This window comes from Apiospora kogelbergensis (assembly GCF_038363985.1).
Source record: "Apiospora kogelbergensis strain CBS 113332 chromosome Unknown utg000005l_segment0_segment0, whole genome shotgun sequence".
Classification (NCBI taxonomy): domain Eukaryota; kingdom Fungi; phylum Ascomycota; class Sordariomycetes; order Amphisphaeriales; family Apiosporaceae; genus Apiospora; species Apiospora kogelbergensis.
In genome coordinates, this window is record NW_027117422.1 from 4,342,364 (window position 1) to 4,369,494 (window position 27,131).

The 27,131-nt window shown below is 52.4% G+C and overlaps 7 protein-coding genes across 7 annotated transcripts; 2 read left to right on the forward strand and 5 right to left on the reverse strand.

Moving 5' to 3' along the window:
- Positions 1-146: 146 nt before the first annotated feature.
- Positions 147-1,436, reverse strand: PG998_008023 (glycosyl hydrolases family 16 domain-containing protein; the record flags this gene model as incomplete). Its single annotated transcript, XM_066874839.1, has 2 exons — positions 147-767; positions 894-1,436. The coding sequence occupies 2 exons, from the start codon at positions 1,434-1,436 to the stop codon at positions 147-149; spliced, it is 1,164 nt and encodes a 387-aa protein (XP_066730784.1).
- Positions 1,437-3,271: 1,835 nt separating this feature from the next.
- Positions 3,272-6,061, reverse strand: PG998_008024 (uncharacterized protein; the record flags this gene model as incomplete). Its single annotated transcript, XM_066874840.1, has 3 exons — positions 3,272-3,410; positions 3,468-5,673; positions 5,902-6,061. 3 exons carry the CDS (start codon positions 6,059-6,061, stop codon positions 3,272-3,274), a joined length of 2,505 nt encoding a protein of 834 aa, XP_066730785.1.
- Positions 6,062-10,970: 4,909 nt separating this feature from the next.
- PG998_008025 (uncharacterized protein) lies at positions 10,971-11,489 on the reverse strand (the record flags this gene model as incomplete). The annotated part of the gene is made up of 1 exon (XM_066874841.1): positions 10,971-11,489. One exon carries the CDS (start codon positions 11,487-11,489, stop codon positions 10,971-10,973), a length of 519 nt encoding a protein of 172 aa, XP_066730786.1.
- A 4,182-nt stretch (positions 11,490-15,671) lies between these two features.
- Positions 15,672-16,313, forward strand: PG998_008026 (uncharacterized protein; the record flags this gene model as incomplete). Its single annotated transcript, XM_066874842.1, has 1 exon — positions 15,672-16,313. One exon carries the CDS (start codon positions 15,672-15,674, stop codon positions 16,311-16,313), a length of 642 nt encoding a protein of 213 aa, XP_066730787.1.
- Positions 16,314-17,001: 688 nt separating this feature from the next.
- PG998_008027 (RasGEF domain-containing protein) lies at positions 17,002-21,165 on the forward strand (the record flags this gene model as incomplete). The annotated part of the gene is made up of 5 exons (XM_066874843.1): positions 17,002-17,841; positions 18,006-20,330; positions 20,383-20,599; positions 20,680-20,950; positions 21,138-21,165. The coding sequence occupies 5 exons, from the start codon at positions 17,002-17,004 to the stop codon at positions 21,163-21,165; spliced, it is 3,681 nt and encodes a 1,226-aa protein (XP_066730788.1).
- A 2,495-nt stretch (positions 21,166-23,660) lies between these two features.
- PG998_008028 (ankyrin repeat) lies at positions 23,661-26,351 on the reverse strand (the record flags this gene model as incomplete). Its single annotated transcript, XM_066874844.1, has 2 exons — positions 23,661-25,035; positions 25,282-26,351. 2 exons carry the CDS (start codon positions 26,349-26,351, stop codon positions 23,661-23,663), a joined length of 2,445 nt encoding a protein of 814 aa, XP_066730789.1.
- Positions 26,352-26,490: 139 nt separating this feature from the next.
- PG998_008029 (uncharacterized protein) lies at positions 26,491-26,973 on the reverse strand (the record flags this gene model as incomplete). The annotated part of the gene is made up of 1 exon (XM_066874845.1): positions 26,491-26,973. One exon carries the CDS (start codon positions 26,971-26,973, stop codon positions 26,491-26,493), a length of 483 nt encoding a protein of 160 aa, XP_066730790.1.
- Positions 26,974-27,131: the final 158 nt, after the last annotated feature.

Below are 27,131 nucleotides of genomic sequence, written 5' to 3' on the forward strand. Positions count from 1 at the left end.
AAAACGCCTGCCTGCCTGAACTCCATGCCCCATACTCGAGGAAAGCGACTACATGCTGCTATATACACATTATTATCGTCGTCATTATTCTTACACCCCAACTATCCATATAACAGCGCCGAGCGCGACAGCCAGTGCGAGGGAGCTCAGTCTTCCTGTTGATATGCCGGTAGCATTATTGTGGCGTCCACCTTCATTATTGCCCTGGCCGTTGGCACCAGCACCTCCTCCATCACCGCTCCCTCCCAAACCCGGATTCGAGAAGAAGAACCCTCGTTCTCCTTCCGGGATCTTGCACACCTTCTTACCCCCGCTGCGGCCTTATCGCACCTGCTTCGCGCCTCGTCACCACGCGCGACGTTCGAAGAGTTGAAATACGCCTTGACGTAGCTCACGACGGACCGCGCGTCCGTGGCCGGCGGGCCGGCCGACCAGCCCGGGTTGCCGTTGCTCCAGTGGGACAGCAGCAGATTGCCGCCCCGTGACGGGATTCCCTCGCCGCCGGCCATGACGGCCAGGACCGTGCCGTCGGCGTAGAAGACGACGCGGTCTCGCAGGAAGTCGAAGCGGTACTCGTGGAAACCCACGGTGGGATCGAAGGGCAGGCTGTGTTTCTGAAACGTGCCCGCGCCCGTCCGCGTGGCGTCGTAGCCGGCGGCCCGCGACTGCGCTGTCTGCAGAACCAGGTTGACTGGGTACGAATTGTTGGCTCGATTGAACTCGTGCGAGAGGAACTCGATGTCGATTTCTTGCGTATCGTTAAAGTACTGTTTGTTTTAACCCCGTCAGTTATTGTAGACGAGGCCCGTTCAAAAAGAGCAAGAAATGTAAAGATAGGGGCATCGGTGGATTCATCCATTACTAACGAAGCAATAGGGGAAAATCATACATACCCAAAAGAAGGCCGTGCATGTTCCTGGGACGTCGGTCACTTTCAGTTCCACCCGATACGTGCCGTAGAAATAGTCCAGCCCCGAGGTTGCAACTTCGGCATTCTGCACCATGCCATCGACGACCTTGCTTCCAACGACGAGCTCCAAGCCACCGCCGCCGCCGCCACCGCCACCTTTACTGTCAGTATTACTGGTTTTGCTGTCTTTCCTTGTTGTCGTGATGTCAGGCATGGCATTCTCCGTGACGTAGGCCACGCCAAACGGCCCTCGCGAAGCGCTAGCGGACTGGGTGAACGCCTGGCGGTACCACCGCCGCGGCCCATTGTACTCGCCGTTGAGATAGTCGACTCGCGTGAAGTCACTCTCGAGCAGATCCGAGAAGACAACATCTGAAGACCCTCCGCTGCCGCCGGTGGTTGTGGTCGAGTATCCGCACTCGCAATCCGCTACGATCGGGAGAGGCTGTAGCAGGAGCAGTAATATCAATGCCCAGGAGAGGGCCGGAGGCGCCGCCAAAGACGGGTAGCTGTGCGTATGTCTCATAACCGTCGTAATCATCCAACTTTCTGGCTTTATGATGGACGAGAATGGAGGAAAATTAAAATGTAAAAAAAGAGAAGTCGTCGGCTCAATAGGTGTAACGCGAGATAAGTTGCGACCCCTATGCGTGTTTAGGCAGAAGATGTGGAAACACTCGAGAGATGACTTGAAACTCGACCTTATTGCCTGTGAGATACGCAATATAAAATACGCAATACGCGTATAATTACATGGCAGGAATAGCACAGGGTTCAACAGAGAGAGAAAATCCAAGTTGGACTGCGCCGAGCAGGGAGATGGATCCTGGCGGGCGTGACACAAGGAGCAGCAAACCCCTTACATGTTCGCCCAACAAGCGTCCAAGCTTCGTGCAACGTATTCACCCTCGACCCGTGTCATTCGAGCAAAGTAACAATCAACCTGAGAAATGTACGGTTATACCGTGCCGACCGACCTGTCCAAGCAAGAAAAAGTAATATCCGCGTAGAATCCTGAACCCCCAAGAATAACTATTACCTCAGCTTATATGTACAGTATCGCAGAACAGCCAACGGGCTGTCTTCAGGGGTATGCTCTGTTTACTACACGTCGTTGCAGGCCAAAAAACGCTATAGCCATTTTATGACCTGTCGGTTGTCCGCAGAACGGGCAGGAAAAGTAATGAACGAGAGGGACTGGGCCAGGCCTCTTCCCTTCCCTCTACCCGCGACTTTTTCCATCCGGCATCGAAGCAAAAGAAAGCCGTACCGAGCCGCGAAATAAAAAGAGGGCAACAAGTGAGGCATAAGAAAAGAAAGCCAGAGAAAAAAACTTGAAAAAAAAGAAGGTCGGGCGGCTCTGCCGCAGAGCAAAGAGCCTGAGGAGAGAAAAAGGATGGTAACTCCAATATCAATTTCGTGGAGTACAGAGCAATCAATGCAGCCACCCGGCCATCCAACGAGATGATACTTCACAACTGCATGCATGCAGACACCCGAACTACCGAACTACTCCCATCGATGCATACATACTAGCTACTTGGATAGACCGGGGAAAGGGGGCCGAGGGCGGAGCGCGTGAGTAACGGGCCTAACATACATGCAACCATCATCGCATTTCCATGTGGCTACGCCTCACACATGACCGAAGTGCATATTTCATTTCAAGACTCAGGAGGGAAGTGATGCATTCAAGTCAAAGATGAAGTATCTATACACGCGGTAATAGCTTCAAGATAATTCCAAAGTTCCATTTCAATCTGGCGTGTGCCCTATCCCTCTGCGTGCTAGGCTTGCATTAATTCCCAGTCCCCCACCTGTCATGCCTGGATACATGTGAGAGATCCGCGCCCAAGCCCGTAACATCAGACGAGTAGGAAAAAAAGAGTGTGAGGAAATGTCAACGCAAAGGCTGTACAAAGAATATGTTGAACAAGGTATCTGGAAACGACGACGAGAAGAGGAGGGAAATTCGGACAACGAACAAAGGCAATTAGAAGACAAATAGAGTGCCGTAGCTAATAGGACATGAGGGGAAATGAATTCCGAAAATGGGCCAGCCAACGCTTCACACATTAGTTTGCGCGTACGGCGCTGATATTCCCCTCCGCTGGAGCGCCAGAGTCCCTGGCGTGCCAGCCTAACCGTCCTGATTACCGGTGACCATGAGAATGCAGACGTTTGATGCAAAGACAATCGCAAAAGCAAACGAACTCCTCATTCTCCGCCACGCCAGCCAGTCCAACCCGTACGCGCACGACGGAATAAAAAAAAACGCGAGAGGTATATGCCAAGGAAAAACTCATGAAACCGAGGAAACAACAACACCGGCAAGGAAAATCGTGGGTCTCGTCAAAATATCTAATACACGCTATCCTCATCGGCACCTTGAGACGTCATCGACGGAGTCGACACGTTCGACGACGCCTCAACATCATCGACGTACCCAATGAGTGCTTGTGAGTGCAGCTGGAAGGATTCACCCATCAGGCGAGTGATACTGCGAATATACGTTAGCGCGGGCTCCGATACTAAAGACTCCAGGATGCAAACTTACCCCCATACAACTACCTCCGACAACATGGAACCCCACAGGCCAGCAACCGTCGAGCTCAGCTGACCAGGGTTGGGGCTTTCGGAATCATTCTCGAACAGCGAACGGACCTTCATGTACATCGCTCCTTCCTCTTCTGTCGCAGCCTCTTCGTCATGTTCCAGACGATAAAGCCACAGAGTCAGGATGATCATGAGGTCCATGCCGCAAAGAGGATGCTCGATACTCCAGTTCGTGGGCGACGTGCGAGCGACCCAACGTACTCCCTGGCGAACGGCTGTTTCGATGCAGTTGTAGCATTCCTGAATCACCTTGATCATCTCGCTAGATCGTCGCACCTTGTCGCGTGCATTGGACATAGCAGCTGCGACCTCGTAGGGATCATGGTATCGCAGAGCCTCTTGAACCGTTTTCAAGTCAACCTCAAGCCGGGCCCGCGCGTTGCGGAACATGGCTTTGGCGTTGAAAATCAAAGGGTGGCCCTTGTGAGGAGCACTCAGAGGAACCGTATCAACCTCCGGCTCACAGAGATCGAGAGATTTCTCCCACGTCTCCAGAGCCAGCCTGAGCTTGTACTCGGTGACAACGTCTTGCAGAGCCTCGGGGCTACGCTTGTGGTACCACACTTCCAAGAACAAGGCGTTGATCATAACACGCGTTGCAAAGGCACTGTATTTTAAGGTTTCGCCCTGGAACAAGTTGTCGTGGGCCGACATGAACGTAACGGCAGGAGATCCCTTAAGCTGCTCTTGCCAGGCGGCCTCGTCTGTCACCTTGGAGTTCCACAGGGCTTCTGAGGAAGGCAATTGCAGATCCTCGAATTCGTTGAAGCTAATGGCAGGCGTGTGGTTGTATGACAGGGTGAGCAGTCCGAAGAAGATGTAGACAGCATAGTACGTGCGACGGCAGCCTTCATCCTCGACCCATTCATTCCGCGAGGGCGAAGTGGCGATGCGAGCCTCTTGCCTGAGCTTCAGTTCGTAGCGATTGCCAGCAACCATATTGGCAAGCAAACTCTTGATTGAGCAAGCCCATTCAAGACCCTTGGGATCACCACTCCAGCTAGCGAAAACCATGTTGAGCAGAGAGCTCTGCATTGTCCAGAGAGGACATTTGCGAGAGCTGAAGTTCTCCTTGTTCTGCAGAAACTGGTTCACGAGGACCTTGGAGCCGATATGGAGCATGTAAGCTTGATCTTGGTCAAATGCGTACAGGGCACCAATGGAAAGAGCTGCCATCAAAAGAGCCGGCGAGCACTCGGTGGGCTTAAAAGAAGCAGGGTGCAGAAACGGTAGGTGGTGATGAAACAGGCCGAAATACGTTGCCAGATAGCGGTTCAGAGATGCGAGGCTGGGAAAGCGGAAACCCTCGGGAATTGCGCGTTCTGTGTCGTGTGCTCGGATGTTATCCAGAATAACATTGCGCTCGTCATCACTCAGAACCTGGGGAGCCTTGAAGCCGGAAGGGGACTTGGATGGGTCAGCATTTGGAAGACAAGGACGTTGGAGCGGAAATGTTGGAGCAGGCCTTGTGGCGATACCAGACGAGGAAGGGGAGAGTGAGCTAGTCATGGACTGCTGAGGAAGCATGGAACCGTTGCAGGTTTGACCCGATGATAGGGAGGGGGTAATCGGCACGGACGGGAGCCCAGAACCAGTTTGCATATGGGCATAAGCGGTACTCACACTGGCGAATGAATGCTGGTCGAAGGAACCAGAGGCGCTGGACGTGATGGAGTGGGCCTTGGGCTCTGCCACGGCTTGTGGCATGAAGCTGTCCCACTGGACACCATGGGGAGGCATCGACTCGGGCGGGTAACCTACGGTTGGTTCCATGATGGGAGGTCCGTTCGAAGTGTATGTCATCCCGGGCATCGCCGAAGATCCCTCGTAGGGGCTGCTGCCGTTGCGCATAGCAGCTGTGGCCTTGTGGTGAAGATCAGCGACAAGCATGGCAGCAGTTTCGACGTCGAAGACGCCTTCGCTGCTGGCCTCGATTTGCTCAAGAGCGGCGTTGTCGATGGCAAGGGATTGCTTCGTGGGACCTGGGAGAGCTCGTGGGGCTTTGGGACCGGCACGTCGTTTGCCGTCACTGTGTAGAGGGACACCTCCATCCTTTGCGTGGACGGTGCGATCATGGCGGAGGAGGAGATCGCGTCGCACAAAGGTACTTCTACACTTCATACACTTGAAAGGACGCTCCTTGGTATCTATTGATAATATTTGGTTAGCGGGTGCCTTTACAGAAATCAATCGCCATGAGGGGTAGCACATGCATCGCGCGATGGTGCATGATGGCGTTGAGGGGTAATGAGAGCGGGAGACGTGAGTCAGCTGTCCCGCATGAGGGGAGGGGGAGTGAATCGAGCTTGGGAATGCGAAAGGGGAAGGTTATGAGGGGTTGCAATGCGACTAAAATGAAATAAAACACGACATACGTGATCGTTCGTGTCTGCTTCTGTGTTCGCTCCGACTGAATGCCCTATTGCAGTACTGGCACTTGTACTTCCTGTCCGGTTGCGCGAGAGAGGTCTTTCGGGTGGCCGGAGTCGCTGAGGCATCCGTGGGAGGCACGACTGCCACGTTGGCACCGGGCATCTTGTCCAAGGGCCGGCGAAGTCTGTCTGGTGGGTGATTGGAATGACGTTCTGAGGTCGACGACAGCGACGACGTAGATTGGGTGGCGGAGAGAGGCGTGGATAACACGTTGGACGGAGATTGGTCAAGATGAGGCGCGTCTTGCTTCTGTGTCTTCTCTCTTCTCTTCTTCTACGTGTGCAATCGAGTCGAACGGGTCAACGATTACGACGACGGCAAATGTGGAAAACTGGCTACGGCTGGCTGATTCTCCCGAAAGGTTGTGATTGACTGAAGAGCCCTTACAGACCGATAGTTGAGTATCGTCTATCTCTTTTGGAAACTGCTCTTCTTCTCCTCGCTCGCACGCGCGCTCCCGTGGGGTTTAAAGTGTGTCTTCTTGACTCGTCTGGACGTAGTTGGTCATTTGTATCGCTATGCGGATCATGGAATGGTATGTGGTGAAAGAGTGCGGCCAGGGCCTATTAAATTAGTCTGGATACACAAGAGTACCAGAGATGGGCAATGCGCTCGTCCTGTAGGGTAGGCGACGCGACTTTTTGGAAATGGGTTGAAGATTTGCGATTGTTGAGAAGCTTGAGCAAGCGAGGGGTTGATGGAAATGATGGAACAAGAAATCTGGGAAAAAAAGGAGGGGGAGGGCGAGGTCAAAAGCTCGGGCTGGGCCTGCTGGAGAGCGAGTCTGGGCTGGGAGGGGAGGTGAGTGGGAAAGCGTGAAGAGGGACGAGGGACAGACGGAAAGGAACACACAGTATCGCGTCTTACTGTACGGCAACACAGCAAGAACAGGACATTGCAGTGGCCGGACGGACAGTGCAGCGAGTAAACAGGGTAGACAGGGAAGGGGGGGAGGAATGTACTCACCTACAGTACTGTACTGAATGGGTCTCTCCCTCCCGCACGCTGCTGTTGCTGGCTGTTGCGCAGGCACTGGGCCCCCAAATCTACTAGGATCGCGGGTGTGCCGTATGTGTTGTCTCTCGATGGTGTCGGGTCTTAATGCAATTTGTACTGTGGGTGGATGGCATTGAATGCTTTTTGGGGCTGCCTTAGGCCCCATGGTGGTACTTTTGCTACGTGTACGTGCACGCCATGTACTTACTGAACAGCTAACCAATTGCTCCTCTCCCCCTATAAACGAGTGCGACGCCAGGCCTCAATGCACTGGAAGCACTGTGTTTTTCTCGACAGCCCACCACTGAGCGAGTTGCGCGGGCGCATTGGGAAATGTGACAGAGAGGGAGGGGGTGAGGGAAACTTCCTGGAGGGGCAGAGAACAGAGTGCAGAGGGGGGGGTTGGCCAAAGCACCGATACGATACGATGGGCGAAGAAAATGATAACTGTGGAAGGTGGGCAAAGCAGCCCCTCGACTTATTCGTACAGTGTGCACAGTAAGATCTGGGTGGCCGGAGAGAATGTGCGAATGTTACGAGGGGCATTCAGTCATTCAATACGGTCTGGTCTTGGGGAGAGAGCTGTGCGTGCATGTGGTTTAGCGCATCAACTACTCCCCTGGACAGCGAACCTATGATTTAGTGGAATTCGTTACTCTGTCTGCCCTTGGAGCTGTTTTCTCCCAACTGACCGACACCCTACTGTGCCTGGGCTGGGCTGGGCGGTACATGCCACCCTACCTGGAAAAGTAATTCACTGACATGGCAGCCTTCATGGCCATATGTGACGGTTTATCAATGCCAATGCAGGTCATCTCTGAGAACATTGATGAACCAGGAACCCAAGAGTGGACGACGGAAGGCGGGGGGTATTGGCCATACCTCAATGTTCCTCCTACACAGGACAGGTCTCGCTGTCGGGAAGACACTCTGCCCAATCCAATACCTCACTCAGGGTACGGATAGGACAGTTCTTGTCTTGGTTATTTACCTCGAGGATTCCAAACCGAGCACCCTCATCTGCCAACCAGCGAGTCTTCTACTGATACTATCCGTAGAAGATGCCCACCCCCAAACCTTGTTCGATTCCCAGGAAGAACAGGCCTCACGTCCAGCCAGCCAGCCAGTACAGTGCCACCTCCGTCTCGGAAAGCGTTCCTCCACTGGAACTACCTTCTTAGTTAGTCAAACCAGTCACGCAACCAAGTAACACATCAAAGGGGGCAGCCAGCAGCCTTTCCACTTCCCATGAGCTGGGGCACATTAGTTCACCGGGGAACACGTCCAAAGCCTACGGCATCCACTTGCTCCATCCACTTTCCTGTCGCTGATGTCCGCCCACCCAACCCGGTCTTCCAGAAAACAGATTGAAGAGAGTACCGACCTTCCATTTGGTCCTGTCTATTATCGTGCCAAAAGCAGCGACAAGCCCAGGATAGGCTTAGCCCAACTAACACGAGAAATTAGACTGGCGTCACACGTCTTCTTCACCCACTCGCACACCACTTCCTGTCTGCTTTCGAGACGCATCATCATCATCCATCCAACCCGTCCGTCGCCATTGATTAATCCGGCAACGCCCTCCCTCCGTGCCGTTGTGGGTGCACCTGTGGCCAGGGACGATGAACGCGACGGCGGCCAACCTCTTAGCTATCGCCAGCACTCGTCGCAGAGAGTGTCACGCACACATGGTCAAGAGACCTTTCCCCCACCTGCATACTGCCTGTCCAGTATAGCCCGGTCAAGCCACGGGTGGCTCTCCGTCCTGCCTTTCTGTTCAACCTAAATACAGAAACTGAGGAGTCGGCCGTCTTCCATTGAAATGCTTCCATTCAGCGTGGGTCGTTATTCCTTCTGCTATGTCCCGGCGCGGGTTGCTGAGTCTACCCAGGGAAGTGGACGGGGGGCAGGGTACTGTTATGTGGGAGTACGTACCCCTCCGTCCACCGTACCAACGCCAGTGTCATGTCTCTGCCCCTCGTTTCCTGTTCCTGGCCCCTCCGTCCTGATTGCTATTTTGGTTAAATTTCGAACTCCCATCGAGATAGACGCGTATCATCATCCTTGGCCCCTCATCTTACTCAGAATTCCCCTTGCTGCCGGACGAAGAATTTTCTCAGGATGCAGTGATGAACCCCTCGCCTCAACATAGGGGGCGGCTGGAAACTTATGCCGACCTACTATGTGTGATACGCGCATACCATGCGCCCTGTACATCTGCTGCTTCGACTCTCTCAGTTGGCGCGTCAGGCCTCAGTGGATCACGAAGCAGCCTCGCATGAGGAGTACTATGCATGCAACTAGGCCTTGGAATCCACTGTCCCTCTTTCCGAAGAGCCAGACGACTATGTAGACGAAAGACGAGCCTGGCAGCTCAAGACAAGAGAACCTACCAAAATAGCGTCAGGCGACACAAGCCATTGGACATTGATCGACGAACTACTGACCTGCATATCCGAATCCCTAGGTGATTTGCCTTATAGCATGACCCATGCCGTAAAATGGATCAGCCTGCATTTCTAGAGCGAGGCTGGTGCTGCCAGCTCACTTAATCATCCACAACCTGTCGTGTGTCCTTCAACACCGCTCTGGCAGACCTGGACACATTTTCAGTACTCTGCCCCGATATAGGCAGGCAGGCTACTCGACCTCGACTACTGAATGTTGCTAGACCGCAACATCAGGATCTCCACCGGCAGACTCCCGGCATGTAGTCTGGGTGATGAACACCGACACTTGTCGCGAGACTCGGATCAATAGTAGGCTCTCGGGGACGTGGGCCACAACATTGGGGTGAGGGGTACATAGAAGGCATACATACACATGCAAACAAGAAGCATGTGAGCTGGAGCGGGGTGGGCATGCACCTTGAACGACCCCGATAGTGCAAATGGTGAGGGGTCAAGTCAAACGGTTTCACGGGCTCGTTGGGAAATAGGAGCATGATTATGTATCGGCAACGTGAGACAAAGCTAATAAACCTACCTCAAGGCGAAATTGTGATGGCTATCGCGCTGCAATAGCCGTTAGACTTTTGGCAGTAAACTCTGTTCTAGAAAAACCAAAGTCATAAATCCCATAGTTATGCACGCAGTAAGACAAACGATAGTCTATTACCAGTGCCATCAATAAATAACACGATGGCTGATCAGAGACACGGCTCTGTCGTTGTTGGTACGGAGACTCAAGCGCGACAGACTGTTGTCGAGACGTAGCTGGCAGCAGCGACGATCAGCCCTAGGGAATCTACATTTCGACATCCAGACCGTACCGTATGTCGGCATTCGAATTACGATGCGTGGGGAGCCTTTCGCACCTCGTCCACCCACAAAGCTCCATCCTTGGAATCCAATGATGGCAGCTTGCATAGCAACATGTACCTACTAAAAAGGTGTTGACCTAATTTGTTGGAGCTCGTTGACCTCATCAGTCACCTCTTCAATTGCGAAGGGAACCTCGGTCATCGGTCATCGGTCATCGAAGCGAGCGAAGTTCATCATACACGGTCCGGTACCTTCCCACCAACAAACCCCTCCCGGCCCGGCGGCATCAGAATTGACGTTAATCATATAGCCTGTCAATATTTGCGAAAACTTTTTCATTTCATGCCTAATACCTAACCAATGGATTGAACTTTGAGCCTTTGCATTGGCGAAGGAAGGACAAACATTGGCATTTGCAGTATCCTCAGGGTTGGTAAATTGCTGTGTAAAGCCACACACCCCACCCTCCACGCCGCCCACTGCCTGGAAATAACCGCTCCATTGCTGACACGACGGTATAGCCGGAATGCGCTTCCCGACTTCCTAGGCTGCCGACCTCAGGTGGGCTGCTGTTCCATGACACCCAGCACTTAGCCAAGCCCACTTGAAGTAATATCGCGACCTGAAGCTCAGACGACGCCTTGACGTTTCTCAAGACCTTCAAACATTCCGTGCCCACAATCAAGGGGTACGGAGTCATTCGAGAACAATTCGATTTTCTCCGGCCCTTGCTGTGCAGGGCTTCATGTCCATCAATTACCGACGGCAACGATGATGCGAACTGCATGTATGAAAAGCGGCAAACCCACACCAGCCGATATCACCGGACGATGAGGAGGGGGAGGAGGGGGAGCAAAGTCGGAATGGAGAGCCAGCTGGTACACGTCGCATTCAAGGGATGAAGCCGCTTCAGCTTTCGCGACGAAAGCCCCCCCAAGCAAGCACCCTGTTTTCTCTTTTCCACGCTGGCTCGCTCTAGTCATGCTGATTCTGTTGGCTCTAGCCGTTTCGCGGGTTCTTGCCCGGAAACCACTGGTTTCGTGGATCAGAGGCCCAAGGCCTAAGGCCTCGACATCCCCCTCAGGACCCATTTTCGATAGTGTGCGATCCCTGCCGAGAAATCGCGGTTCCTCTCCCCTGGGCTCCTCGGTGTCAACGCCGACTTCTGACGTGGACGAGGCCCGACGATACTCACCGTCCTTCGGCTTCGACATAGTCGTTGGCGGTGAGGTGAAAAGCCAGTATGCAAACAATGATTGTCGGTGTAGCATGGTGGGTTATTCAGCCTGTCTGCCCGCTTTCGTGCAGTACCTGGCCCGAATTGTGCATATCTATCAGCACGGTGCGAATGCGTCGTGAGAGTAAACTAACCAGGGGCAGGAGGAAATGGACAAGGTTTTGCACAAAGGCAAACCCAGGGAACGAGGACTGGGGCTTCGCGGGATCGATCCGGGCCCACGTGCGCGTCGAGCTCCTCTTCTGGCAACTAGCACGCGTCTTGCCGATCCGGGTTTAATTGACACCAGCTGGGGGAAATGCACCGCATCCCATGCTAGCTAGTCGTCACCTGTTAATCAGCCCATGCCCGGGAACCTTGTCGGCTAGCGACCTGCTCTCTTGATAAGCAGACCGTCATTCCCACAGACTATGCCGGAGACGATTATGCAAACATACTATGTAACTATACTATATCAATAGCAGCGTGCTAAGACAGGGAAGAGAGTCTTGCGATAGGTCTTGGCATCTCTTTGAGCTGGCACTCATGACATCTTGGGCCGGTCTTGCTGTGTCCCCTGACGATCCCCATCCAAGAGGTGCGAAGAATACGGATTTCTTTGCAAGTGTTTACGACAAATTGGCCATATTGGACTACATCACAGCACCACGCCATTTTGTCCGATATCTAGTATAGTCTGGCGCCATTGAGTAAAGCAAGCAGCTCTGCTGCTACTAGGGCTTGGTATTTATTTGCGACTTGCGTCACAATCAGATAGCTCATTATGTTTGGTCATATAATAAGATTCGGAGTTTCTTTTTGTTTCATGCGTATGAGAAACTGACTTGTGCCCTGCTAACTCTGTCGTTGCCGCGCCTCTTACCAAGAAGTTTCCGGGCAAGAGATAATCATATCAATAGGGCCACTTCGATTTTGTCCTGTCCGCCAATGGCCAGGCCGGACTTCGCAAGTGAGGGCGTCATGCGGAGTTTATGCTCGCTACAAGCCGCGCACTCGTGAAGGCCATCTGTTAGTTACACAAGCATATTGTCATGAGGCAATACAGCTGAGTATGTTCCGACTAGCCCCTGGCAAGCTGGGTATGCGACCTCCCGTAGATCTCCCTCGATGTAGCGTCGAAAGCAGTTTGTGCCTTCCTCCCGGGGAGGGAGTGTTCAAGGAGCAATCAAACAAAACGGTTGGCTCTCGCTGTTCCACGAACCATTATACCAGAAGCAAATTGCCTGCTTCACGCACTTGAAAAGCACACTTTTTGATGCTGATACTAAGACATGCCCACCCCTCCTATCACTCTCATCCCTGTCTCTCTTGAATTGCAAGGCCCTTGGTACCGCCTCGAAAGTAACGAGGACACCAGCAATAAACCACACGTTGCCGTGGCAAAGCGTGCAGTCCTGGTGATTAGATATTTGAATCGAGACTCTTGCTCGTCCACGAAATTTCCTTCTAGGCGTTTGTCATCCAGCCAACAAACCTCCCCTCGTGGACGCGGGGGTAACCTCATGGATCCGAAAGGGCAAACTAACAAGAAAAGCAAATCCAATATGTTGACCCCAGGAATGGTGAGATTCAGCGGGCGGGCGCCCCGATCTATGTCAGCTTCGCCCTCATTCCATGCGTCCAAGTCTCAAGGAGAGGAGTTGCCAATAGCGAGACACTTGTCAGGTCGCTGGCGACATGTCGAACTCCAGGTTCCGAGTTGCCAACCGGCAATGGTACTCTGACAGAGGTTGTGAGGATTCGGAATTGAAACCTTCTTAACCACACAAATGGTTATCCCAAGAGAATATTAACCATGTCCGACACTCTCGCCCTCCGCCCTCGCCGATCAGACTCTAGGAGCCATCTCAATACAGCTAGTCCTCGGGATACTTCTGTATGCGAGGCTCTTAGTTCTCGGGGTCAGTTAATCGAATTCGGCCATCGCCCACTCACCACCGTGAGATAATCTCCCCCGGACCCCCAAATGTATCGCCGGGTGCCATTTGCCCATTTACTTTTACGCCATTCGTCCTCCACGGATCTATTTCCAGCCGCTTTTCCATCCCTGAGATCGGAAGGCTCTGCCGATGTGCAGAAGATGGGTATCGATTGTGTGCACCTACCATACGCCTCCGGCCGAAGCACACTCAGACCAGGGACACAGATATATATTATTGGTGTAGCCCGACGGAATCAAGCAACCTGCCGCATTGCTTGCACAATTCTTTGTAAACAGGCGATTCGACCTATCAGGTCTTTGTCTCCCTACAACACCCGTGATAGCTACATCCCGACCAACGATAAGTACCATTGCATCGCCGAGACAATCCTCAGATCGTTTTACATATCCCAGAGCCCATCTACCCTGTTGTTTCAGCGTCTACAACCGTGTCCTTGGCCATCGGGAATGGCATCAACCTACAATACTGATGTATAGCACCGGCTATTATACGTCCCACAGACACGAGGCGACTTATAGAGGTGTGGTTTGTATATGTGAGCCAACCCTATGAAGCAGTAAAGAAGACACACGATGCTCTATCTATCGCAGATCGGGAAGATGCTTCGGTTATCCAAACGAACACTAGCCTTTCCTGCTCGCCTTGCCTCGCCCGACTTTGTCTTCTTGGCATGGTAAGAATAGTCGACGAGAAAATGCAAGACACGACAAGACGGACTGAGCAAGTGCCGCGCTCGATTGATCGATTGAGGGAGAGGGAGTACCAAAGTCGGCTCTCACCGCTGCCCGGTCCAGTTCGGCGGACCACCTGCCACCACTCCACAGACTCAGAGAGGGTTACATCCTCGCCTTGACACAGAGGACTTGATCTCAGACATTGTAACCACACAATGCGATGCTCGCATAGTAGCGAGTAATAGCGAGGCCTACGCTGTGTGCGTGCGTGCATATAGATGTACGCGTTGCATATGCGATGGCGACATAGGGAAAGAATGTAGCATGAAGAGGCTAGGAGGATACGTATGCACGTGTAGGTTAAGTCCTATGAAGAAGCGAACGCACATGATGAACATGGACGTGGTGCGATGTGGAGAAAAGCAGCGAGGTGGAGCGTTATTAATAAACAACATGAACTACCGTCGTTGCTCCTCTCTACTGCTCGTCTATTGTGTGGCGACAGGCTGGTGACAGGCTGACAGGACAGAAAGAAATTGAAATCAGCGCTGTCCCTCGGAATAACCTCAATTAATCCCCGCTTTGATGCATGCCCACACATGGTCGACTATATTTCCTCTGTACATAATGCTACGTGGGCTGGTACAACCCATAAGATTGTTGGTATCCTGCGTGCGTGATGCCCCGCGATCCTTGGAGGAGGGCGTGAGGCACTTGGCGATTGAATCCAGTTCAAGCTGCGCGAGCCAGAGGATGCGCGCTCGACTATGTATGCTCTCCTACATGCATGTCTGCATGCAGAGAGAGATCCAGAGCTGCAGACAGGAGGAGTGTGTGAGACGAGAGGCCAATGGTGAACAATTGCGCAAAGCTGTCTCAACATTTAGTGATGCAGCGGTAAAAGCCTGCAGGGAACGTGGGACCCCAGCATCTACTCCGTAACTCGTAACCTCTGCTAGGACGAATATACATACCTTGTTACATAGGTAGGTACCTAAGCTGGGCTGGTTGGGTACGTGTGTTCGGCGAGCGCAAGTCTTCGCGCGTCAGTCCTAGGGTACATAGGATCACGACCTGATTCATTTTGCCGATAGTTGATCATGTAGTTGCTGACAATTCATCGATGACTGCGGCAGACGGCGGATAGGAATCGATAGTGCCAAGTGCATTGACTCGAGGGATGTATGTATGTACATACATATGTATGTACATACATAGCTGTCTTCATGTTGCGCGAAGACACGGATCAAGGGTCTTCCTTCTGTTGTCTGCCCAAACCAATTCTTGATCCGAACGCCCGCACCCGCCTCGCCTGCAAAGCAAAGCACAGCCGTTCAACCCCCCAGATTTAGAAGTACCCTGGGGGGAGCGCCCAAACCGTTGCGCGCTGGGCGACGGATTTGGCGATCGTCAGTGTCTATCAAATCCACAGCTCGCACCAACGAGGAAGCGCCGGCAGAGTCCAAGCGACAAATATAGACGTCTTCATTTAACAACAGGCAAGTGAGCTTCGGGCTCGGCGTCAGAATACGTAAAACGGATGCACCAATGAGGCAATAGAGGCACATAAAACCCGTACGCGGGGCCCTCCAAGAAACCATGCGGGTAATCTGTAAGCTCTGCGCGGAAGGAGAAAAGAAGAAGACAAGTGATACCGAGATACCTGCTGGATCACCGCGAGGCCCAGAGGAAAAGGGGGACCCCGGGAAGCGAAAGAGGGGTATTCGCATAATGCAAGCGCAGAAAGAAACCCAAATTTTGGATGGACGATGCTCTAGTAGCAAAATCATAGGACGTCCCATGAGGATGACAACAACAACACGAACAGTCGGAAAAACAACCAAGTACTACCAACAGCATGGTAACATGAAATCAGACAACACAAAGGGAGGAAAAGAACAATCTCGCCAAAGAAGCGACAGGCAACCCATGACCCGTTCGCTCGGGTCGTCGTCTGCTGCAACTCCCACTGCCATTGCATTGGCATCCGTCGATTCAATTCTTCTCCCAGCAGTCCAACCCATCAGAACAAGTCAAGTCGACAAGGGAAAATACGGGCCCCCTGTCCTGTGCCCTGTCCTGTGCCCCCTCCCTCTTCCCAGTCTGCCAGTGTGCCCCAGCTATCGCCGAGGAGCGAGTAGTCTTGCAGCCTGCCCGCCTGCCAGCCTTTCTCAAAGGCAACCCGACACGCACCAGACCACCAAAAGCTGCTCTGGCCTGACCGGGTCCCTCTCCTCTTAAGTCTCTCTCGCCAGATCAGGCGAATTGAAACTCCTTGCCTGCCTCTCCCCCTACCCGCCCACCTATCGAAGAGCGGCCAACCACTCGACCTATTGGATTGGAACCATCATTTCACACTTTGCGTGTAGAAATAATCTCCTAGCGCCCAGATCCAGCAATCGACGGCCAGCCAGAGATTGAATCGTCCTTTTTTTCTTCTTCATGACCGACCGGCGGGACGAAGACGGAGTACATACATAGAACTGCTGTGTGGTCAATTCGATAGTCCCTCCTTTGGATCCGCGGCACTTGCCCTGTCCCAACCATACAATATCCTCTCCCTCTCGCTGACGCGCCCACACGCCCTCGCCCTCGCCCTCGCCCTCGCCCAAACCAACGCCCCCTTTTGAGAGCCGGCTTCGAACGAGACGCGACCACGAAGGCAGCGATTCCATTCCGAACAACTTCTTTTAATCACCGTTCCTCTCAGCTCCGTCGTCCGTGCGGCAGCTGTTTTCCATCCTCGGGATTCCGTGCGGATCGGAACTTTAACTTACTTCGAGACCTTCATTTGCCTCGTAGGGCTGGCCAACTTACTTCTCCCACCTCACTTCCGTGTATACGTGCGTGTGTGTAGGGTCCAGATGATGACTTGATCGCATCCCTGGCCCACTTCCTGCATTTCGAGCTCGATGCGTCCGAGTCCACGATGCTCATGACAATCAATCCTAGCCCGGCACTGCGACAAACACACACATCTAACACACTAAGCTTGCGCTACCAGGCGAACGCGAACGAGAGCAACCCCAGTTCCGCAGCCAACCTATCCGAGCCGGCGTCGTTGGGAGCCTCCAACGGTGACGGCAGCTATTACAAACAAAACAATATAATGAACGGCATCATGGGGACGGCGCCACCAGGCACCTTGTACGTGCGGGCACTCTACGACTACGAGGCCGATGACCGCACGAGTTTAAGTTTCCACGAAGGGGATGTTATACAGGTTATTACACAGCTCGAGAGTGGGTGGTGGGATGGTGTTATCAATGGAGTTCGTGGTTGGTTTCCAAGTAACTATTGCCAGGCCATCACGAGTCCAGACGAGATACCCGACGCCATGCAGAACGGCGAGATAGCTGCCGCCGAGGACGACATGGATGACCAGGGTCTGTATGACGATGAATATGAGCGCGACAATGAGTCGGACCAGGACGATTTCAACGGGTTGCCGCTGGAAGGGACAACAGAAACAGTAGTAAGGTCTGGCGGTGCCGACTTTTGGATTCCGCAAGCGACCGGCGATGGTAGGCTGTTCTACTACAACACCATGACGGGCGAGAGCAGCATGGAACTGCCCCTAGAATCGCCGACCTCCTTTAACGAAAGTGGGCCACGGGATCGGATGAATGTGAACATGCCCGAGAAAACAAGGCCACCACCGGAAATGATGGCACGCGGCTTGACGCAAGATGAGGACGAGGATTCGGAGGTGACTTCGTCATCTGAATTGGAGGGTGAGTCCAGTCGGAAGCCGTCATACAGCTCATTGGTAAGTCACATTCCGGCCCCGAGGTGGTTTCTTTGTGTGCTGTGTTGGTGTGTGTGCGTGTGTGTGTGGAGGGGATGCACAACCGTTTGTTGTCGCATGTCTCGTGTGACCACCCACCTACCCACCCGTTGAATATAATACTCACATGCCTCGCACTGTTCTAGCATTCACGCGCGCGTCGCGGATACACAAATGATGGTGTTGGTATTTCTCCCGCGCCTTCAATGGATTCTATGAATGGCGCATCGCCGATGGCACGAATTCGAGCAGATACCTATATCAACACCAACCTTGGCGTACCGGGAGCAACAGGTCAAACCCCGATGCTAGCCTCGGCCACCTCGTTCACCGGCACCAGCTTCAACCTCCCTCAAGCCGCGTCGATTCCACGATCGTTTTTCGACGATGGCAGCACCCCTGTATTGACCTGGAACCTGCTTGTCGCCAACATGAAACGAGCAATCGACCGTTACCGAGATACTATTACTAGCAACAACCGGGCCGAGTATGTTGCCCGCGCAGAAGACATCTCGGACCATTTGCGTCTCCTCCTGGCAGCCGGCTCTGGCACCACAGATAACCACTCTGGTCAGCCGTCTGTCATTACCACCAACAAGGCGCTTTACCCTCATTTCCGCGACATGATGTCCAAGTTTTCCAAACTTGTCATCTCTTCCCATATTGCCGCCGCAGACTGGCCTAATGCGGAGTCTGCTCAGAAGTGCATGCAGGAAGCTGATGGCGTGCTCCTCGGCGTCTTCAGTTTCGTCGAAGTAGCAAGGCAGCAGCGGGGCGAGGAGATACCGCGCTTATTTCCAGGTTTCGTTATCGGAAGCACGACTGGAGGTAGCTGGCAGAACAATGCACTTGGCGGTAGAGATCCCATCATGTCCAACTTCCTGGAAGATGAAGAAGGAGCCACCGACCCCACAGCCATGCTTGATGGTAAGCTTCTCGAGCGTCTGGATGAGCAGAAGAGGATGCTCGTCTCTAGTATCAGAGAGCTCGAAAAGAACCTGGGGGTTTCCGAAAAGGTCATCACCCCCTTCCGCCACGAGGTTCTCGGCAACAATGTCTGCATCGCCGGTGGCAGAGTATTGGAGATGTTCAAACCATGGATCTCCATGATCGAGTCCATTGATTTGTCTTCCATTGGGAACAATTTCCAAAACCCACAACTGGGCGACTTCAGCACCTATAAGCAGAGTCTATACGATAACATCTCGGACCTCTTATTAGGTTGTCAGGCTGTGGCGGGTCCCCTGGGCGATGAGTGGTCCGAGGTTCGCGGAGAGTCGCTCGAGAGTCGGTTAGAGTATGTCCGGCAATGCGCACGCGCGCTGGAGCAGAACTCCTCACATATCGGGTTTTCGCTGCAATTGCTCTCGGAGCAGATCCCGCAGCCGCTTGACTCACGTATACGGAGCGATAGCACATTTGATCGTGAACAGCTCCGGAGGAACGAGACTATGCCTTACAACCCAGTTTCACACCAGAGGTCCGACTCTCGCTCCATGGGTGCGAGACCACCGCTGCAGACTGCACAGTCTTATACCGAAGGCGATACAACAGCCCCGGCCACAAACAACTACCGTAAGGGCGATCTGTCAAAAGTTAGGAAGATTTTGGGAGACGACCCGACGCCATCCGGTGCTATGCAGCAAGTCGAAGAAACACCGCCGTTCTTGCGCCTTGACCTCGAGGGCGAGCTGTCTTGGGATCTCAAGACTTCACCTCCATCAGTCAAGGGTGGAACCTTGTTGGCACTTGTCGAGCAGCTTACGCGCCATGACAAGCTCGAGTCTAGTTTCAACAACACTTTCCTGCTCACCTATCGTTCCTTTACCTCTGCCCGTGAGGTATTCGAGCTTCTCGTCAAACGGTTTAATATTCAGCCTCCCGAGGGCTTGAGTAACGTCGACTATGAATTATGGCGAGATCGCAAGCAGAAGCTGATTCGCTTCCGAGTGGTTAACATTATGAAGAGTTGGTTTGATAACTTCTGGATGGAGGAATCAAATGAGGAGTCCAAACAGCTCATTCGAGATGTTTACACCTTCGCCAAAGACACGATTAAGTCCACCGAAACCCCTGGCTCTCAGCCGTTGATGGCAGTTTTGGATCAGCGTCTTGCTGGAAAGGAAATTTCATCCAAGCGCATGATCCAGACGTTCACCAATAATGTGCCTGCGCCTATCATGCCGAAGAACATGAAGAAGCTGAAGTTCCTGGATATCGATGTCACCGAGTTTGCCCGCCAGCTTACCATCATTGAGTCCAAGCTTTATGGCAAAATTAAGCCCACCGAATGTCTCAACAAAACTTGGCAAAAGAAGGTTGGCGAGGGAGACCCTGAACCTGCGCCAAATGTCAAGGCCCTTATCCTGCACTCCAACCAGATGACGAACTGGGTTGCAGAGATGATTCTAGCCCAGATGGACGTTAAGAAGCGAGTAGTCGTCATCAAGCACTTCGTGTCTGTTGCAGATGTAAGTTACATCTCGTCCTTGGATCCTGCCAAAATTGCTAATAGCCCCCTAGAAATGCCGGAACCTGAACAACTTCTCTACCCTCACGTCCATCATCTCGGCCCTGGGCACGGCTCCCATTGCTCGCTTGAAGCGGACCTGGGATTTAGTTCCGGCTCGAATTTCCGCCGTTCTCGAGACTATGCGTAAACTAATGGCCAGCACCAAGAATTTCGGAGAGTACCGAGAGGCTTTGCATGCCGCCAATCCTCCGTGTATTCCCTTTTTTGGTATGTATTCCTTGGCGACGGTATCTAACTACCGTTTTGGGTTTCTCTGGATCCTTTCTGATTGTTGTCAACTTTGCCAGGTGTCTACTTGACGGATCTTACTTTCATCGAGGATGGTATCCCATCCATCATTAAAAAGACCAACCTCATCAACTTCTCCAAGCGGGCCAAGACTGCCGAGGTTATCCGTGATATCCAGCAATATCAAAATGCGCCCTACTCCCTCCAGCCCGTACCAGAGTTGCAAGACTACATATTGAGCAACATGCAAGCTGCAGGAGACGTCCATGAGATGTACGACAAGAGTTTAGTGGTCGAGCCCCGCGAGCGTGAGGACGAAAAGATTGTGAGGTACGTAAAATACAGACGTTGATGGAGGAGCTGCCGAAGTATCCACGCCCTTGGGTTTTCAGCACCCGATGTGGCGGTGGGCGGCAAAGTCTTTGTTCTTGTTCCTCTCGTAGGGGCAGGCAGCGACTATTTATTTGTGGTTTGTCATTGTTAAGATCGACATTTAACTGACTTGTGGGTGGTACAGAGTCTTGGCTGAATCAGGCTTCCTCTGATCAGCGAGTAACTTCTCATGACTTGCGATCAACCATTTGCGCCTGCGAGTTTACAGCTGCCTCCGCCACATGGATGACAACGCACAAGTACTAGTGACCGCCCACACCGGTCCCGTCAAGCTATCCTGGTCATTGCGAACAAGACTTCAGTTCGGCGTCGGAAAGCACTGCATAGCCGAACAAATCTCAGTCTCTGCAAATTCCATGGGGGTTTGCTAGAATACCACGGTATCTCATGGATGGTAAGCCACCCGACATTTGAGCCCTGATTGAGTCCATCTCGTCCGTTCTAGGTAGCTCCGTATGACGAGACTGCCTGGATGGTCTTTGTGTGGCCAAAGCTGGCCATAATGAAAAGGGAGAAAGGGGTTTTGAGGTTGGCAAGTGTGGAAGACGGGAGTCTGGTGGCACATTGGCTATAAGCTTACGGCCTACAAGGTGTCGGTGCCCTTCATATGGGCCCGTGATCTTTATGCTCCACAAGGCACATGTTCTGGGTATGAATCAGGATTGGGTTCGGGTGGGAAAAAGTGTGCTCGGTCCTCCAAATGCTGGATGCCCCAAGGACTCACCCAATACGGACGGGTATTCTAGTTGGCATTTTCAAGCCATGAGCATTTGCAGGGAGAAAGAGACAGCACAGCACATGAAATTTCAAGATCTACCGGGGCAACTCGATATTGTTGCCCATACATCACTACCATTACGTGCGACTATTGAGCGCAGTCCCCTTGTCGCGACTGCTGTTTTGTCATGATGGGAAAAGGGGCAAAGGGAGGAACGACTACGCAAGCAATGGCGTGTCAGTCACTCGGTCACTTGTTCTTCGGGACGCAAGGGGGTGCGAGTTTGCTTCGAACCCTTTCTATTTGTCGCAGGGCTTCCTCATAGACTCGATGAGAAATCAAGCGCTAAATTCGTAACTTTACTTTGGCAGTTGTGATGTCGTGACTTGGATTATACTGTGGATGGTGGTGATAGACACGGGGCTCTCTACACAAGTAAACTTACGGGGGCCTGATTGGGGAGGGGGGAGGGGAAATCGGTCCTAATATGTCGAGTTTCCGCACCGGTGAGCGATGATATGACTTGGCAGAAGTCGGACTAAGTAGATGCGATGGACTGCTGCACAAGACCCGATCGGTACAGTACTGAAAGTAAGCAGAGAGATAGAGAGAGAGGCATGCATGGGATCCCCCCCCCCCCGTCCCCCTGACCCTCCTGCCCCCTGCTCTCTATATACATAACCATAACTATGCCATGCCAGTCTGCGCCCCCCTCCATGCCCATGCAGTGAGACTCCAGCCAACCGAGCCGGTGGGTTGGGGGTGGGGGTGGGAAATTGTGGTTGCATGCACCTTTTCCGGTCTTTTTATCCGTCATTTGGGGTTGGGTGCGCGCCCTCACGCCTTTCCTTCACGGAATCTTCCGACTCACCGGTCCCCTTGAGCGTTATGTGGCTGCAGGGTTCAACGTCTGCATGTGACGATGGGCGTTTCTGAGGCTTTCGGGACAGGCCTTCATTCCTCTCTGGCTGTGGGGGATGATATCTTCTGGTCGCGTGTGGGCTGACAGCTAAGATTATCATGGAATCCCCTCTCCAAGAGTTGGGGAACCCCTGTATTTTATCCTCCAATACTCTTGCCCCTGAACGGGACACACCCCTTGGGATAGACTCCGACATACAACGAGCTCGATTCGACTCAATACGAGGAGTGACAACAAGATGCAAAAGATGAATACAAAGGAGCTCAAGTGGGAGTCTCTCCATGAGGCAAAAAACGAAGAAGATATCGTGAGTGCACTAGCCGCGAATCGAACGCGGGGCCCATCGAGTTTTTCGTAAAGACGAGATGGCAACGATGGATTTTACCACTAAACCACTAGTGCTTGGAAGGAAGAGATTAGGCTGGCGTGACCAATCAGAATCTAGAACCATCTAAGTAGGAGGAACAGATGCATTCTTGGAGCATATGTACTTCGTGATAACCTCCCTATTTCAGGGGTAGTTTGCACTTCTACCAGAGCCTATGGCCGTTCGTAACTGGCATATAAGTAGACGTGCATGGGCAATGATAATGAATCCAACCAATATTACCCTCAAGTTTGTCGATAGGCGTCAGCCAAGGGACTATGGAAAGAAGCTATATGGAGGCAATAGAGATGACTGCAGAGAAGTATTCATCAGCCATATATTCATCGCTAAATATTGCTACCTCGAGTATTCGCTTATGTCTATTGCATTGCGCTCGACAGATGTCACGCCGTATAGGCTTTCTATCATTCTAATTGACGAGCCTGTCATTTTTTCGTTACATATATCGATTCATCGCCTGAAATAGCCAGCTCCTTCTCGACGCAAGTGTGTTACCCTCAGTAGATCCATAACCAGTGCATGACCAGCCCAAGCCAAAACCGAAAGCAGTTTGGTTCCCCGTGAAAATATCATTCGATCCCTTTCCGGGGTAGTGAAAGGTACGACGGCCTGGCGTGGCCTAAGCTAGAGCATCGTCGTCGTCGTCAGAAATGTTGACAACGAGCCCAGCTGCACCCCGCAATCCGCGTGGCTGCTTCTCATCCGTCTCAAAGGCGCCGAACTGTCTGAGCAGCAAGTCAATTTGGGTGCGTGACTGTTCGACCTCATCTTCATGACCTGGCCCGCTTCCCCAATCTGGGAAGGTGGTTCGGCATATCTTGAGCGGGTGCATGACAAACCAGTTGAGGTCATCATAATCGTCGTCCTCTTCGAGATAGGGGTGCTTGCTGTCCGGGGTGCCCACCATGTTGATGTTGCCGTTCCGGTACTGGAGGCGGTGGACTACCGTGTGCACCCAGGGCTCCTCAAGTTTGTTGACAATAAACTGCAACAGTGTGAATACGTAGCCTTTGGGGCATGGATCTGCGCCCGCATCCAACAGGATTTTGAGCAGCACATCCGTGGTGGTAGAATCGTCAAATGCAGTAGAGTCATTGCCCCAGTGTCGCTCGAGAGCATAATAGATGATGTCAGGCTCGCCCAAAAAGTCGGCACCACAGTCAACCAAAGCTTGCAAGAAGCCGGTTCTCCGTAGGGCGACGCAGGCTTTGAGGATTGTCGTCTGTGGCCGGAAGACCAATTTGCTATTCTTGGCAATGTCCTTTTGATGTTTGAAATCAAAGGTAAACATGTCTTTCCAGATAACGGCACGGTCCTTGAGAGCAAAAGTGGATAGAAACTTCTTTGCCATCTCAGGCCAGTCGAGTATCATGAGGCTGACCAGAATGGTGGTGTTCTCGTTGACGGGGATGTCGTCCTTCTCATAAGTACCCGGCGCTGCAACCAAAAACCATGTAGGAAAAGCCTTTCGGGGGCGTAACATGTGCGAAGAATGAGGGCTACCATACTTCAAGCAGGAAAATACTATTTCGTAGATGCTTTTCTCCTCAGTGATAGTGGCTCGATACCGTCTTAGCGATTTATCCGTAACCATCAAGCAATACTCCTCGAATCGGGTCGGGATTTTCGCGTTGTTAGCAGGACGATTCTGGCCAAAGCGAGTGAGACCCGTCCAGGCGATCTGAAGCTCCAAAATCCTGTTGGATTTTCTGGTTTGTGAGAAATACCTCAGCAAGGGATCCTGTGCTGTTGATTTGTCGTAGAAGAACTCCGTCACAGTGTAATGGGCCGGAAGTACCTGCTTGAAGATCACGCCCTCCTCATTGCGTGAGAATACCGACTCTGGCTTTCTCTTCAGCGTGGTCACTTTTATGAGGCAGCCGAGCAGTTCTCGAAGAGTCTTCAGGCTGAACCTGATCAAACTGGTGTTTGTCGAAACGTCCATGCGAGCTGCTTCCACCAAGACCTCGGCGCAGGGGATCTCAGAAGTAGGACTGCAGATTAATGCCAATGCATTTCTGGCCACATGGTTAGGTGCAACGCCCCCGGGCACCCATTTTCTCGTAATCCCCCCCATACATATCAAAGATTGTCTCCGGCATATCATCCATAGCCCTTCTGATGGAGTCTAGGTTGTACAGGTTGTTCCGTAGCAATTCGATTTGACACGATACCAAGCGAAACCTGTTATGTATTAGTACAAATACGTCTCGGAATTTGAGTGTACGAGGAGGGCTTACATCCCTCTGGCCTTTGCCGCCAGCTTCTCTTGTATCTCCAGGGCGAAGGGCTTATGCTCCCCATAAAGCTGGAAGAAGCCAATTTCTTTGAGCATGCTGTGGACATATATCTCGATGGCTCGTCTGACATAGATATTGTCCATCTCCAGCGTTGTGCATTTGCTCCGTGATGAGGCATTGAATGTTGGCAACTGTTGCGATACATACTCTTCGACATCCATGTTTTCTGGCTCTGTATCGCTTTGGCAACTATCTTGTTCCAAAGTGCTGGTGCCTGGCAGAATATCCTTCTGTCGCATCCGGGCAGAACTCGCGGCGTTTTGCGTATTGGCATGGACCGAATCATGATGACTCTTCTTTTGTTCCTTTGTCTTCTGAGGCGACGATCGCTCCCCTGCGGGTTTCCTCTTCAACGAAAGCTTATGCTTGTCTTCCGAAGCGCCAAAGGCACGGTTGATGTCCGGCTCCGGTCGACCGATTGCTATGAGAGAGACATGTTTATAATCTTCGGACACACCAATGGTAGTCAAGATTTTCAGAAACTCATCACGCGGCGACTGACTTTCGTCCACAGCATCCACTACAATGTAGACCCTCTCCTCGAATTGCTTCGAAATGGAAAGAAAACTCGCTAGTAGAGTATCGTCTGAGATATCTTCGACATCGGTAGCTTCTGCGAGCGATTCGGGCACGTAGTCTTGAAGCTGGCGGCAGAGATCATAGACGATCCAACGGAGAAAGGGCCGCTTTTCATCAACGTTGTGCTCATGAGAGCAGTAATAGTACGAGAATCCGTTCTTGCGTTTCTGTTTCTGCGCGGCCGTTCGCTTTCCGTGGGCCTTGAGTAGCTCATCAATGAGGGCGGAAGCAAGGATTGTCTTGCCACTACCGGGCATCCCATATATGAATAGGAATCGGCAGCAGTCTGAGGAGCCCCCGCAACACCAACCCGCCCAGAGAGTGGATTGAAAGATCCAATCGCACGTCTCCGACACGCGCAAAGCTTGCTTCTGACGATGTGTATCTGGGGGCGTGGACTCCCGAAGCTTGAGCAGGTTCAAGATGCGCATCTGGTGGGATTTGTCTAGGATCGAGTTAGCATTGCTATCAGGACCGGCTTCAAGCTTCAACAGGAAACTCACCGGTTATCGTTTTCTCAATCTGCTGGATCTGGGTTCTCAACCCTTGCAATTCAAAACTACCGATACATTAGTAATGGCATTCCAAGTCGGAGGTGGAGTTGGAGGTGCTTCTGCAGCCATACCTGCTGTCCACATCCAGAGCCAAGGAGAAGCTGAACTTGATGGGAGAGAGCTCATTTAAGAGATCAACCACTTTTCGTTTATCTCTTGCCAACCACTTGCCAGCGTTCACTATGCGCGCCACTTTGGTTGTCTCATCTCGTAAAGCCTGGGCCCTAATCCAGGCATCCAACTGAGATAGGTGATCACGGACTTTTTCGAGAACACCGAATGGGGCAAGATTAAGGGGTGGTCCCGAGGGGTTGTCAGTCTCGAGCCGGTCTTCCAGTCTCGCAATCAGGGCCTTCCAGGTATTACATTCAAACTCGATGAGGTCGATGATCGATGATAGATCCTTGTAAGCTTTCCTGTAAGCGGAGCAGAAGTCCAATATATGCTCGGTGACAGATAGTGAGGCCTTGACAAGGCCGAGAACGGTGACTGGGTCCATGGTTGCGTCGAAAGTTAGCACAATACCGGACCGTAACGACCAGGTGCCAAGTCGACGTGAAGGCGTGTCGCTCCGACCACAGACCTCAGGGAATCGAGGCCGCAAGTCCCCACGCGGGAATATCAATGATACCAAGAGGAGGGATTGTGGTGGAAGGG